At 39.8% G+C, this 15,194-nt stretch overlaps 1 protein-coding gene across 1 annotated transcript in view; it reads left to right on the plus strand.

Annotated features, from left to right (window-relative positions):
- LOC140243596 (sushi repeat-containing protein SRPX-like) overlaps positions 1–15,194 on the plus strand; it is a 29,630-nt gene that overhangs the window by 13,158 nt on the left and 1,278 nt on the right. Inside the window, exon 5 of the mRNA XM_072323261.1 lies at positions 13,727–13,821. Coding sequence (XP_072179362.1) covers positions 13,727–13,821 — 95 coding nt within the window. The remainder of the gene's footprint in view (positions 1–13,726; positions 13,822–15,194) is intronic.

Genomic DNA, 15,194 nt, shown 5'->3' on the forward strand with positions numbered 1-15,194 from the left:
GAGAGAACAGTAGGAATTCTGTTGGTGTAGGCCGGAGACATCCTGTTATTAATCTCATGGTGTCATTCAGAACTGAGTCAAGTTTCTTGGTGTGAGAGCTCCTACACCACGCAGGGGAGGCGTATTCCGCGGCACTGTGTACCAGTGCTAGCGCACTAGTGCGGAGAGTGGTTGCACTGGCACTCCATTTTGAACCTGCAAGTCGGTGAAGGAGGTTGTTCCTTGAAGACACTTTTGCACTTATGGCCTTGAGTTGTTCCTTGTAGGTCAGCTGCCTATCCAACTTCACTGCAAGGTAGGTTGGTGTAGCATTGTATGGAAGAGGTGTTCCATCAAGAATGACACTGAGTTGCCGACTAGCCTCCTTGGTGTTCAGGTGGAAGGCTGTTACTGTTGTCTTGGGCATGCTAATCTTGAGTCTCCAGATCCTGAAGTACTTCGCGATTTGCGACATATCTGCAGTGAGGGTATTCTCTACATTTGACCAGGCTCTGTCAGAGTGAAGAAGGGCAAGGTCATCTGCATAGCCATACTGTCGTGAGGTTGTGAAGGAGATGTCACTGATGTATATGTTGAAGAGCAAGGGGGATAGTACAGAGCCTCCAGAGCCTTGAGGAACTCCATTCCGCAGTTGGCATGGTCTGCTGGACTGTCCATCACTAGTCTTCAGAACGAACCTCCTGTTGGCTAGAATGTTGCAGAGGAACCTCACCATGTGGCGATCAGGGATTGTCTTTAATAATTTCAGAGTCAGACCCTGGTGCCACACAGTGTCGTAGGCTGCAGTGAGGTCGACAAAGATGGCGCCAGCTCTGTGATTCTTCTCAAAGCTGTCTTAGATGTCATTGGTCAGCTTGACAATTTGGTGGACTGTACTCTGACCATGGCGGAAGCCCGCTTGTTCATCTGGTAATTGTGGGTCAACCACAGGTTCTATCCTCGCCAGAAGGAGACGTTCCAGAAGCTTGTAAGGGACACAGAGAAGGGAGATTGGTCTGTAGCTCTTGGGGTCATCAACTGGTTTGTTTGGTTTTTGGAGAGCAATTACAGTGGCTTTCTCCATATCTTAGGGATGACTTGGTTGGTGAAACAGCAAGAATAGAAATCTGTTAACCACTTCTGACATTTGACCCCGCAATGAATAAGGAATTCCGGTGGGATGTTGTCCGGACCTTGGGCCTTTCCACTCCTAAGTAGGGCTAAAGCATTAGCTAACTCCTCCTGAGAGAAGGGGGCCGACAACCATCCATCCACTCCCGGGGCCTGCCATAGGTTGGTAGTCTCCTGTTTCACAGTTCGAGTGTGGGCCTTGTCACAGTCCTTGAATCGCCCATTGCTAACAAGTTGTTCCGCGATGGAGTTGGCTGACACAGGACATGTTCTAGGTTTGGTACTGTTTCCAGTGAGGCGTTTGAGAGTCTTTCAAGCAACTCTGCTAGAGTGAGTGAAGTCTATCCCTTGCACGGTTTCTTCCCAACGTTTACGACGCTTCCTGTCTAGACAATCAGTCAGTTCTGAGGCTTTGGTGGAAGCCAAGTCTCCAGGTTCAGATCGCAAGAACTGGCTGTAGATAGCATCACATTCTTCGTCCCAGGTGGGGATGCAGTGTCGGCGAAAACCGCGCGGGATGGAATTCGTTGCTGCCTTGATAAGTATATTGCAGAAGTGTGAGTAGGCTTGGTCGATGCCACGGGGAGTTGGTGGAGGGAGATTGCATACGGCTTCATCTACCAAGTTCGAGAATTTTTTCCAGTCGGCCTTGCGGAAATTCCAACGCTTAATAGGCTTCGTTGTGACTGGTCGGACTGGGTTTACTGGTATGAGCTGTGATGGCCTGTGTTGTGACTTGGGAAAGGGGTCTAAGATAATCCGGTGAGGTGATGGGCCTTGAAAGTTGACAAAGGCTAAGTCAGGATTTGACGTTGTATTCCATCTGCAAGAGTGGAAGCTGTCTGGCTGTTTTGGGTCAAACAGTAATTGGACACCAGATGTTGAGGACCAATCTTCTAGTGCAAAACCATCTGGATTAGTGGATGAGTAGCCCCATGAAGTACTGTGACTGTTGAAATCTCCAGCATAGATGCAATGAGCACTGAAGATAGGAAGGGTATTTGGCTGGAGTCGAAATGAGGGTGGCTTGTAGATATTTATAATGGTAACCTCTTCAACTAACGTTGCCGTCCACTCCACTGGTGAGTCTGATGGACATGAAACCAATGCTTTCCAACTGTGAGTACTCTTGACAAAAGTTGCAATCCCATGAATTTCGCTTACTGTATGTGCGGCCAGAGTGACACCAGGGATATTGAGATAAGAGCTGTCCTTAGCATGAGTTTCCTGTAGAAGAACTACTGTTGCTTTATGTGTCTAAAGTAACTGTTCAATAACATTGATCTTGGCTTTGGTTAGGCCTTCTACGTTTAGTTGCAGCATGGAGACGCCTTAATGTATGACATCAAAAGATGCTTGCCCTGATAACTTTGTTTCAGCTTCAGGCTGTGGACATGAAGGATTCATCTTATTTAGAGCTTTACTGTTGCTGCTGCTGTCTCAGATTGTTGTCATTCGCCTGATAAATCAGTCACCTGATCGATTAGTTGCCCCGGGCCCACCACAAGGAGGTTGACAACACGGACCCACAAACACTATTCAGTGCTACTCCATATTCGTGTGTATCGGCTCGAAGGCTATTTATTGCTGAAAGTTCTAAAGAAGAAAAAAAATTGGACGTGTCCTTTAGCTCTTGTGACGTCACAATAATGAATTTCGTCAAAACTGGCTGCTTACGAGTGCTTTGTGTGCGTTGCTGAAAGTTAGCTGCGATGACTGTAGGGGATGACGTCACAACGAGGTTTGTTGGCTGAAGATGCACACTTGTTGCATGTTTCTAGCGTATAGGCCTTGTTCATTAGTAAAGCTGCGTTGACTGCACTGTAAATGGTGACGTCACACTGAGGATTGTTGACTGGTACGCGATACTGAATGTTGATATCTATAGTGACGTCATAGTAGGCTGAAATCCTTGCGTAGGACTATTTGCGCGTCTACTTAGCGTATTTTTGTTTTGTTATACAAATCGTCGCCGGTCACACGAACCGACGAATCACTCGATTTTGGGTCAAATTTTCGATTTTGAGATTTTCAATCATTTCGATAGTAGACATTCCATACTACATATTCTGAAATTCTCAGTGTGTAATTCGGTGAAAGTTTTACGTAGTTATCACTTTTGTAGAAGTATGTAATTCCATTTGTGAAAATTATTTGTTTTCCCCATAGACGCGTGTGTTAAACAATCAGGCGATTCGACGGTTCGGTGACCGCGCGTACTAGAACGCGCGGTCACCGAACCGACGAATCAGTGCGCATTGACTTGCGTGTAGTTTTTGAGATTCAACAGTTCATTGACCGCGCGCACAGTGCACGTACTATGTAATACATGCGTTGACAATAACAACGCTCAATGTACATGTACATATGGACACACATGGACAATGACAACGTTCTTTGCCGACCGAAAATACATGCATGCAGCTCTTTGACGATTTCCCGCCTATTTGTTAACAATACAATTCGATAAAAACTTCACATGTTAGAGCAAGAATTGAAGTCTGATGTACTACAAAAATAATTGGAAATTATAGACATGAAAGTGTAGCAACCATAAGTCAAAAATGGGTCAACTTCGAACGCGATTTTCTCGAATTGTCATTCTTACGCAAACCTGAGGGATTCGTCGGTTCGTGTGACCGGCGACGAAATGATGCACAGGATAGAGTGTGTTAGTGAAAGTGCGGCGCGCTCGAGAGTATTGACAATGGTGCGACATGCACGAGGCGCAGCCGAGTGCATGTTTGCAACCGTTGTCAATACTCGAGAGTGCGCCGCACCTTCACTAACGCCACGAAATAATCCTGTGCATCATTTGTTTTATAAAATGGGTCGAAAACTAACAGCATTATTCACGTACCTTTGTGGGTCAATACTAGTCAGCTACATGTAGCACTCGCTCAAAAGTCAAGATGTCCGAAGATGTTCGTCCCAAACATTTACACACGTCGCACTCGGAAATCCCGCACATAAGTACTGTACGTACGTATAAGAGTATACGTACGCCACGTGTTATGCACAAGAAAGGCCGCCGGCTGTTGTGGCAGCCCGCGGCCCGAACTAGAAGTTGTTTACAGGATTGACAGCGCGTATAGTAGCGCGTGACGCACTTGTAACAACTGATTGAGTGCGCACTGCTAGTGTAAACATTGTGACGTACGTCAGTCCAGGGAGGTGGAAGAGAGACTCTTCTTAAGGGCTTTTTACACTTGTAAATTTTTGCTTAGCCCCGGACTATCGGTGGGGCTAAGGGGGGGCCTTAGCCCCACCGATAGTACGGGACTATCCTTAGCCCACTTTCTGTTTACACTCGTTTTTGCCAAAGTGGGCTAGCCCCACCGATAGTACGGTACTATCTGGCCCTGCAAAATAGCAGGGGTTAGCACCGCAATTGCGGTGCTAGCACCGCAATTGCGGTGCCAAGCAAGTGAGTGTAAACAGAACGAAAAAATAATCCTGGGCTAAGCGACGGAGACGAAGTGCGACCCTCACTGACCAATCAGAAACGAGGTAATCAAGTGCTGCCGGTGCGTGCGTGTACGTGTACAGTACACAGCGTAATTATGAATATTCATGTGGTTTGGAAAGTCCGGGGCTAAGAAAGACGAGTGTAAAAAGGTCAGTTTTCTCCTTAGCCCCGGACAAGAGATAGTACGGGACTAATTGGCGAGTGTAAAAAGCTGAAAAAATTGGTACGGGACTAACGATAGTCCTGGGTCAGAGAAAGTCCGGGGTTAAGAAACACAAGTGTAAAAAGCCCTTTAGTGCATTTACTAAGAAATTAATGCACGCACACGTGACTCATTTCAGCGCTTCCAATTGGCTACATTCTTGAACCCATTTTATAATATTGTTTGACGCTAAGTTTATTATACTTCTTCGACAAAAACGACCAGAAACGAAGAAAAAACCCGGAAAAACTCGCAAACACTCAAGTTACGCAACACATACCAGGGGACAGTGCCAGTTAGTGCAGTAGTAGTCTTGGCGCAGACTCCTTGCAGTGGATAAGCTAACACGTAAGTCAATTCAACCCGCTGTTATTAATTCAGTTTATTTGTAACCCGTTGTAACAACAGATCAAATCAAGCATCATACTGGCTGATAGACCAATATGTTTGGTATTTGTATGAAACAAATCCATTCCAAATACTGGTTAGTTCAGGAATCATAGATTGTGACTGAAACATGTGCAATGCTTATTAGGCCTACATTATACTTAGTTTATGTAAGCTTTAGTCTATCATAGAGTGTGATGCATGACTTCATGTGTAATTTCCACTAATTTCAACTAAATCATAAACATTAACTACACTGTTCTGTATATGGTATGTGACACCTTGAAAATTTAATATCTTCTTTTTTTTGGGGGGGGGGAGGGGATGTAGACGAAATATCTCTTTAATGAGGAGTTGACAAAAATTCTGAAATAAAAGAGAACACAAGAACACTACATGTAAATGCTCTCAACGTGCGTGCTATTGTTAAAGAAAGAAAGTAAGCTAGCATAACTTTCAGCTGGTAATTTCATGTTTCAATGTTGTGCGTATATGTCCAGGGTTTATGACAATCATACTATGATGTGCCGTTTGCGGTATATGTGACACGATGGGTTGAGTTTTGTTTGTGTTGGGCTGGGGAACTGAATATGAAGTATCTCCAGAAATAAGGAGTTGACAAAAGTGCTGAAGGAATAAAGGGACCACAAGACCAAATTAATGCTCTTAGTCTATATGCTATATGAAAAGAGAGGTATTTCAGTAAGCTGATGATTTCATGTTTCAACTCGGTGTGTAGGCCTAATGGTCACTGTCAATGACAGTGTTTGCAGTATGTCCACCATTTTGTGTGGGTATGGGAACTATCACAAATAAAAAAAGTACAATCTATCTCCAGAAATAAGAAGTTGACCAAAAAAAAAAGTGCTGAAGAAATAGTTAGAGAACACAAGAACAAAGTAAATGCTCTTAGCCTGTTTATTTCGTTACAGAAAGTTAGCATTCTATTGTGAAGCTTGTTGTTTCAAGGAAGTTCAGCAATGTACATGTACATAAGGTTAATATATTATAGTCACCATATGTTCATCACTCTTATTGATATGCAAACATTTGTCAAAATCCAGGAGGTCACATGCACTACTGAGTATGAAATTGGATAGATATCATTTTCAAAACCATCAAGCTCCATTTCTTAATGTAATGTTGCAGTTATTCTGATTCGGAATATATTAAAGTCAAATAAAGGAAATGTTGCCATGGATGCTGTAATCCTTGCCTATTTCATGCATCGTAGGGTGGTTTAATCAGCCAAATGCACAACAAGTTTTTAGTTTGAGGTTTTCAAAAGAATCTTATATTATGAGGATTGAGACTTGTTATTTGTATTCAAAAGAGGATATCAAGCAGGAGAAAAGAAAGTAATCCAAGCTATATCCGACTTCCTCTTGTTGACCTAAACTTTATTAAAGGTATGTTTAATGCACTGTTGATGAAAAATTAATGTTTCCTTAAATCTGTTTTACAGCTGGCCTTTAGTGCTGTTGTGGTTGGTCTGAAACTGAAGTCTACCCACAACAAAGGTTTTATTTCAGCATTTTCTGAAAAGCTCTATTTGTGTCTCATAAGGTGAATACATCGTACAGAATAAGTAGGCTGGGTGGCCAGTAAAACATTTTATACAACTCCACACAAATTTCAAATTTCTTCAGTGTTCCTTATAGATCCATATAGTATCCATGTAAAACATTCAAAAGGTATGAACATCTTATAGGCCTGACATTTATTATGTGCAAGATATTTTACAAATGATGCACAGGACAGGATGCGTTAGTGGAGATGTAGCGCACTCGAGGGTATTTACAATTGTTACGATGTTGCACTACATCGTAAATACCCGAGAGTGAGCTGCATCTCCACTAACGCCACGAAATAATCCTGTGCAGCATTTGTTTTAAAAAATGGGTCGAAAACTAACAACATTTTTGACGTACCTTTGCTCAAGAATCAAGATGTCCGAAGATGTTCGTCCCAAACATTTACGCACGTCGCACTCGGAAATCCCGCACATATAAGTACTGTACGTAAGAGTGTACGTACGCCACACAATATGCACAAGGAAGGCCGGCCGGCAGCCCGAACTAGCAGTTGTTTACAGGATTGACAGCGCGTATAGTAGCGCGCGACGCACTTGTAACAACTGATTGAGTGCGCACTGCTAGTGTAAACATTGTGACGTCAGGCCGTGCATGTTAGTGAGAAATTAAATCACGCACACGTGACTCATTTCAGCGCTTCCAATTGGCTACATTCTTGAACCCATTTTATAAAATGTCTGTATTAATAGTATTGAGAAAGCTAAGTAACATAGAGTCATGTGTGTGTGTAAGTGTGTGTGTGTGTGGTGAATTTCTGAATGCAAACTACCCTATGTCCCAGAGTTTAGCGGGTAGTTTGAAGGCACAAACCCTTGTTAAGCGTTAAGGAGTCTGCGCCAAGACTACTACATGCACTAACTGGCACTGTCCCTCACACTGTTGGGAGACGCTACAGTGCAGGGCCTATGGGACAGTGTAGTCTTGGCGCAGACTCCTTGACCATAAACGAGGTTTTGTACCTGGAAACAAGTGGTCTGGCAACCCATTTCCCAACCAGATATTCTGTCAGTTTTTATATTTTGATTATGTACACCCATAGGACATTCATTTAGGCCAAGTTGGCAATAGTTTTGGTCCATGGGCTCCATGGGGTATATTACTCCCACCGGAGGGCCTTTTCGGGGGGTCCCTGGGGGCCGAACCCAACCTCAGGGACCAGGCTGACGCCCATTTTTTTTTTTTTTTTTTTTTTTTTTTTTTTTAATGAGGATGGTGGTCCCAGCAACTGAGGGGTCAAACCTTTTTGGCTTGGTGGGGTAAATTGACCAGCAGCCAGCTCCTGGTCTAGTACTCCCAGTACTTCCAATATTCTCTGAAAACAAAATGCCCAAAGTCCGACAATCAAGGAAATGAAAGTGTCTTCTGAATATCAAAGGGAAACAAAACCCAAATAGAAATGTGGATTGAAAGCAAACAGCAACATTAGTAGAACACATCAATGGAAGTTTGAGGAAAATGGGATAATCGATGCGTAAGTTATGCATTTTTAAAATTTTGGTGTCGGAACTACTGGATGAGGAGACTACTAGAAGTTATGAAGTATGAGTGGACAACAACATAAAGAAAATATAAAGGGAATTTCACAAAATTCTATAGCATAATGAAAGAGCACTTACCGCTTTCAGATAACAGGGGAAATAATTGCTACCCTTAACATTATGTCAGTATCAAGTTGATGGAATACGTAATTTTGATGAAAAATACATTTTTGTGGAATTCCCTTTACATTTTCTTTATGATTATTGTCCACACATGACGCCATTATCTCCAGTAGTCTCCTCATCAGCCGATTCCATCACTAAAACTTTAGAAATTCATAACTCTTGCATCGATTGTCAGATTTCCCTCAAACTTTCACTGATGTGTTCTACTAATGTTGCTGCCTTCACTCAATCCACATTACTCTTTGCATTTTGGTTTCCATTAAAATCATCGTGTCTGATCCAAAATCACTGCATATCATATGAATAAACGTGCCTACATGAATGAATAAGTGTGTGTGTGTGTGTGTGGGTGTATTTGATTTTTTTTAAATCTTAAATCTGTGCTTGAAAGAGACGTAGGCCTACTCGGCCGGTGCGACCTCGAGAGTGCCCCCCAACACATATATATATATACACACACACACAGAGCTGCTTGTCCAATTATAAGCCCAAGACTTTCCATGGCTGTGACTGCCCCCCCCCCCCCTACATACTGATCAGTATCTCTCTCCTGTCAGAATCATTGCTGTTGATAGAGTAGTGGAGAATCAGTTGAAATGGGCGCATAATTCATGGCGTAGGAATCTCCCATGGATGAATACGTATAGTTACCTTACCCACGCGAGTATACTTGTCTTGACGTAGATTTCAAACTGGAACCATGGTAATACATTTTGCGAGTAGGATGTTTATGTAGAGATGGTGAATATTATTACTGAAAAGACGTCCACGTAAACAGAGGCTGATAAGAAAGGCCCAGAAGTGCAGACCTCTTCACAGTAATTTTCGTAGTCTATGGAAAATATTGGTTTTCACTATTTTTTTTTCTTCTGAGTCGAATCAGGGACTGTATACTCAATAACTCTGTACCTTTCATGCTGCTCAGAACTTCCGCAATTCAACTATGTGACGAAAGAGGGTGGAATATGTAGAAAAATATAGAAGGATAAAAGTTTTCATATCCTGCGCAGTCGTCTCTTATCCATACTATTTAAAGATAAACTGGTTATCATATGAAGCACCTTTCATTACGCCGAGGTAATCAATGATTTAACAAATTTGTATCCCCAGTAAAAACTAGAAAAGCACTCTGAGAGCGCAGCGACCTTCGCCAAGCAGGCAGACCATTTCCACCCGCACTGATCTTGTTTGAGATCAGTGATTTCCACCCATACGTACTGCATTGTGTGCTGAATGCCGCCTGATTTCCCAATATAGAAGCCTTTGTTACGTCATAAACCCTCAGCTGCACAGCGCGCCTCACCCTAGCAGAAACTAGAGCACGCGCTTTAGTGCACGCATACAAACCTCAAATACTGAGTACGCGCAGTCTGAACTCCCAAGTGCATTGACCCAACCTGCCAAAATACCAAAAGTCCTTCATAAATTCCCCAAATATTCTCGGATCACTACCAAAAGTTAATCGTTTGTTACTTGTGTCATTCTCAACCTTTCCTGTAAGTTTCATCCCAATCCGTTCACTACTTTTTGAGTTATTTTGCACACGGACAAACGAACGAACCAACTAACAAACAAACCAACGGTAACGAAAACATAACCTCCCCCCTTGGCGGAGGTAAAAATTTTACACGGTGCTCTGTTTATAATTGCACTTGAATATCTGAAGAGAACTTGGACTTGTGATAGAGCTGGATTTGTAAAAATGACTTTGAGGCCAATCATACTTATATTTTACATTTGCTTTCCAGTGTAAAAACAGGAAGCTGAACTTGACTGCGCTAAATTGCGTACAGTCAGTAGAGATTAAAAAAAAAATATTGAATCAATATGAGTAAAGAAAATATAAATGACGTATAAATCAGTATCATTGGATTGGCAAATCTTATGAACAAGATGAATACAATGATACTTCAAAGAACAATGCTATCAATTCCGTGTTCAATGCTGTGTTCCATATGAGTTAAAGGTGTTTTTTTTTCTTCAAATTAAACTCCTATCTCATCCTGAATTGTGAGAATATATTGAAAAACAAACAATGAATGAATATCATATTCATGAGCACAATGATCAGTTGTTATAGATATGGTCCCTTCTATGAGACCAGGAGCCAGTATGACTTTTAACATCATGAAAGAATCTCGAGATTATTGAAAATTATTTTGCAAAATCTCTGAAAAAAGGGGGCCATATACTACAGGAAAAAGGCCCTGGTCTGCTTGGGTGGATCGTGCTAGATAACGGTGTAGCGGCGCGCTGGGTCAAAATCGTCCTATAAAGTTAATAAAGCTGCGTGGTTCTTTAAGGAGACATATTGAAGAAATGTTCATATCACAGGATGAAAACCCATTGAAAGTTACAATGAGAAATGAGAGATGATAGGACATTGTAAAGATGTTTTGTCTATCTCACCTAACTCTGCAAGATGAAAACACAGTAAAAACTTGTCAATAGATGATGGATAAGTATTTCTGTGTTTCTTTGAATAATTTTGGAAGAAATAACACGACTGATGAATGTTACGATTCTCTGAAATTCTCTGCAAATGCAAAACTATAATGTTAAGTTTAATAACGAAAGAAATGTTGCCACAGAATACGAGGGAAACAACATATTGGGTGCAAGCATACAAGCCAGAAAACAGAATAGTTAAGGTACATAATAAAGATAGGAACGTCTAAAAGTGAAGACTACTAACTATTATAAGGAACTTCCTCTCAGTATCAATGTTTTCAGATGCAATTGTTAACATTGAATCATTAATTCTTATAATATGTCAAACTTAGGGTATAGACACACTGGTGCCCTGTACCAGTATTTGCCCAGTGCACTTATTCTTAACTGACATTTTGGAAAAGCATTACATTGGCGGGGGTGGGGGTGCTCTTTCCCTCTACACCGGCAGCAGTGTGTGTCTGGTAAGCCCCGCCCCCCCCCCCCCCGCCCCCCCCCCCCACACACACACACCTTATTTTTTCAAAGCATACATGACTGTGATGACTCTTCAAAGAAGTAGAGCATAACATAATATTATTTATGTTATTGCCCGCCCCCGGTGTGAGTATGCAATCCTTACTTTTGTTTGAGAGTCATGTGTGTGTGTGTGTGTGTGTGTATGTGTGGTGCTTGGGAATACGTTCCTGTGTAGGGCATATTTCCAATCACGTGACAAAATGCGTTGTTACCCCCACATCCAATAACTGGGGTAAACGAATGCATCAGGATACTAGAATAATGGAGAAAAATAGTATGAATGATGCATTTAGTAATAATTTCATTCTTTCAATAGAATTGGATAGCTAAAATTAATAGATTAGCAGTAACAGGCTATGTCTATTTGTCTATTGTCACCTGTAAGTTATTTCCAATAGCTTAATAAACGTATCTGTGCAATTCCATGTTACAATTTTATGTTACTTTGCAATGTACAGTATGCTGGTATGTATCTACACTGTATTATGTCATCTTCTGTATATACGTTTTGCTATTTAATGTACATATGTTCATCAATATTATTCAGGGCTCCATGGAAGACCACTATTTATTGGTGAATGGACTACCCTGACAAAAGATTAGAAATAAATAAATAAATAAAAAATAAATGAATAAAAATTAGGAGGAAATGACAGGAATAAAAGAAATTTACCCTTCATGTTAATGAGTAAGGCATTACCTATGTTTGGGCTGTTTAGAAATCATAAAGGTCTCTCAAATCCAGTAATGCAATTTATTTTTCATTTTCATTGATTTGGCGAGATCTGAAACCATCATTAGAAATCTACATGTTCATTATAGCACTGAAGACAGTGGAATTCACTTAAATGCAAATTACGGACCTGAGGAGTTACCCTGGACGAAAAATAATATGCTTTTAGGGATTAGGCGAAAAATTATGAGTCGAACGGCTGAAAATGTTCGGTGGAGTATTTGTCATGACACTGTAATTGAAATAAATGTTACACTTTGAAGCATCTCACACCTTAGCAAACTTTTGTCTGAAGACAATTATTCTTTTTTTTATATCGTTACTAATCGACCTTTCAAGTTACCATGGCAACTCTGATATCTTTTTAATTGTATCTATTCTTTTCTATATCAGATTATAGCGAAAGATTAAACAATTCTTTGTTTTTTCTTATTTTGAATACAAAACAGTTCTTCTAAAGCCATGTTTCAGCCAGTCAATATATATTCCCACGTTAAGCACTGTTAAGCATCATGTTAAAAACTTAACCCTATAATAAGCAAGACCAACATTTGTCATGCAAATAGTATTGATGCTTTAAAATCGTGGTCTTGACATAGTGTGAGAAGGTCATCCAATTTTCATAAGCATAACTTGTGCAAGTTTGTAACGTCACAAGATCTAGGGCACATGACACCTCTATGGTATTCACAAATAATGAAACTACATTCGAAAGTGGGGAGATCAAAGTATTTGAGTTCGCTATTGATGATCAAAGTTACAACAAAAAAAAAACAGTCAACATTCTTTCCTGAAATGTAAATGTAAAGTGACATTGAATATACATAATACAATATATATTATATATGATATTATATATATATTTTATATATATATGTATATTATATATACATATATATATATATGAGTTTATATATATATATATATATCTATATATAAGAACGACCCAAGTCCATTAGAGAAAATTTAGGAAAAATGGAAATTAATAAAAAATTGCCTACTCCCTTAAGTGTTTTCGTTTATTGGGGTGTTATTAATTCAAATTTGAATATAGAACAGTCACTTGAATGATTATCTGTATTTGCATGACTACGTAAATGGCTTTCAAACGCGATAGCGAAATCTGGACTTGGGTCGTTCTTATGTTCAGGTACTCATATATTTTTTTATATATTCATCCCACAAAGGGAAAGTTTATATTGACGTACTCTTACGTGTGCTTGCAGTTTGACCTGAAAACATTTCATTGCCTCCACTCGGCCTGTAGGCCTACTCAGCATTAATACTCAAGGTCAAAAAAAATATCAGTACTTCTCTGCTTCATCAAATTTATGCAATCGCTGATGACAACTCACTAAATTTGTTTTTTGACAGTGATGTTTCAAAATGTTATCTTGAACTCCCTTTTCTCTGAACACACGACAGTATGTAGAATGCAAACAGTTAATTTTATATGCTGTTATAATTGCATATTGATTTTTGTTGTTTATAACATTGATAAAGCAAGTTACATGACAGAAAACAGTTCACACAACACGTAGGGGTACACACAATAAAAATATTTGATGTCCGCCACATGCTTTATTTTTATATTAGACTCTCCGATCGGACCCAGTGTCAACCCAACTCCAGCCGAAACAAATAATTGGAAGCGCATTTTGTATATCGTTCTTGGAGTAATTGGAGCGATCGTATCAATAGCAATAATTGTGACATGTATCATTTGCTATTTTAAAAAACGCAGAACATAATGAATAGTGATTTATGTAGATTCAACTGCTCCCGATTTGCTGATGCCTCTTGTAATCGACGAGTTCAAATACGCATTTTAAAAGAGAACTGTTCTGGAGATGTCGTGTGGGAAAACTGTCAGGACAGTTCATGAGTTATTGTATTAGCTTCAGCTTTAGTTTATAGCATTTGCTATTCAAAGTCAACCTGAAATGTATTCACGTTGACTGTGAAATAAAGAGTTAAGGATTTAAAGATCGAGAAAGTAATGATATTTTTCGTAACTTCTAGGCCCAATTAGTGTTTTTCTTCTGTAATGACATACACTGTATCTGACCTGTACCTCGCTCGAATGATCACGCAACTCTCCAGAAGTTTTGTGCCGCGGATAAATGTACGATCAGTCATTTCGATAGGAACGCGTAGTGTGCAATTGCATTGTTCCCCTGTAATTAAGTTGCTTAAGGTGCTTAAGTTGTGGAGTTTACTCTAATTCCTATTTTTAGATAAACATCGGTAAAAAAACAAACAAAAAAACAAAAAAAAAAAACCACGTAATTTCCGGCCAGTTTGGACAAGCTCATCACTGCTTATATTTCTTTACAGATAGATGACTTTATATCATTCTATGCGGAAGAAAAAAAAAAAAGGTAATTCATGTCATCACTTGACGTGCTGTAAACAAGAAAACAAAAACAAAAACAAAAACGTAGATCTAATGATTCTTGTTTGTTAACAATAAACCATAATGAGAAGAAATGCAAATGCGACAAAATGAGCCTTATTTTAAAGAAATAAGTATTTTTTTCAGCAGTAGAAAACAAAATGTATTTTCAGCTCAAGTAGACATTAATGTCTGGGAATGTTCACACGCGGCATTTTTAATGGGTGAGCTATCAGTGTGCAAGTTTTCTTTGAAATGAAATAATCATCACTTATTTCTGTTTACTTTATTGAAATCTAAAATATTTCAGCAGCTCTTGAGCACCAGTTAATTCTTAATTCGTTCAAACGTATTCACTGATGCTGACCATGGAGATGTAGACATAAATTAATTCCTCGTGTAGACAGATGATAGACAAACTCTCAGGTAAGGCTACAACGAATTATATAATAGACCAGTCAAAGAAACTTCTAGATTACACAAGGAATGAAATGTGTCATAGAGCGCTGAGATAAAAAGATGTGCATCTAACCTGAAACATTTTGCGTTAGTAATAAGCAGATAAGAGGTATCAAATAACAGAATCAATTCCACACTGTTCTTAATAATTTTGACCATTATTCACTTTTCATTCAATGTTGAAGCACTACAGATCAAAGAATTTACAAC

The sequence above is a fragment of the Diadema setosum genome, chromosome 20 (assembly GCF_964275005.1).
Source record: "Diadema setosum chromosome 20, eeDiaSeto1, whole genome shotgun sequence".
In the NCBI taxonomy this organism is placed as follows: domain Eukaryota; kingdom Metazoa; phylum Echinodermata; class Echinoidea; order Diadematoida; family Diadematidae; genus Diadema; species Diadema setosum.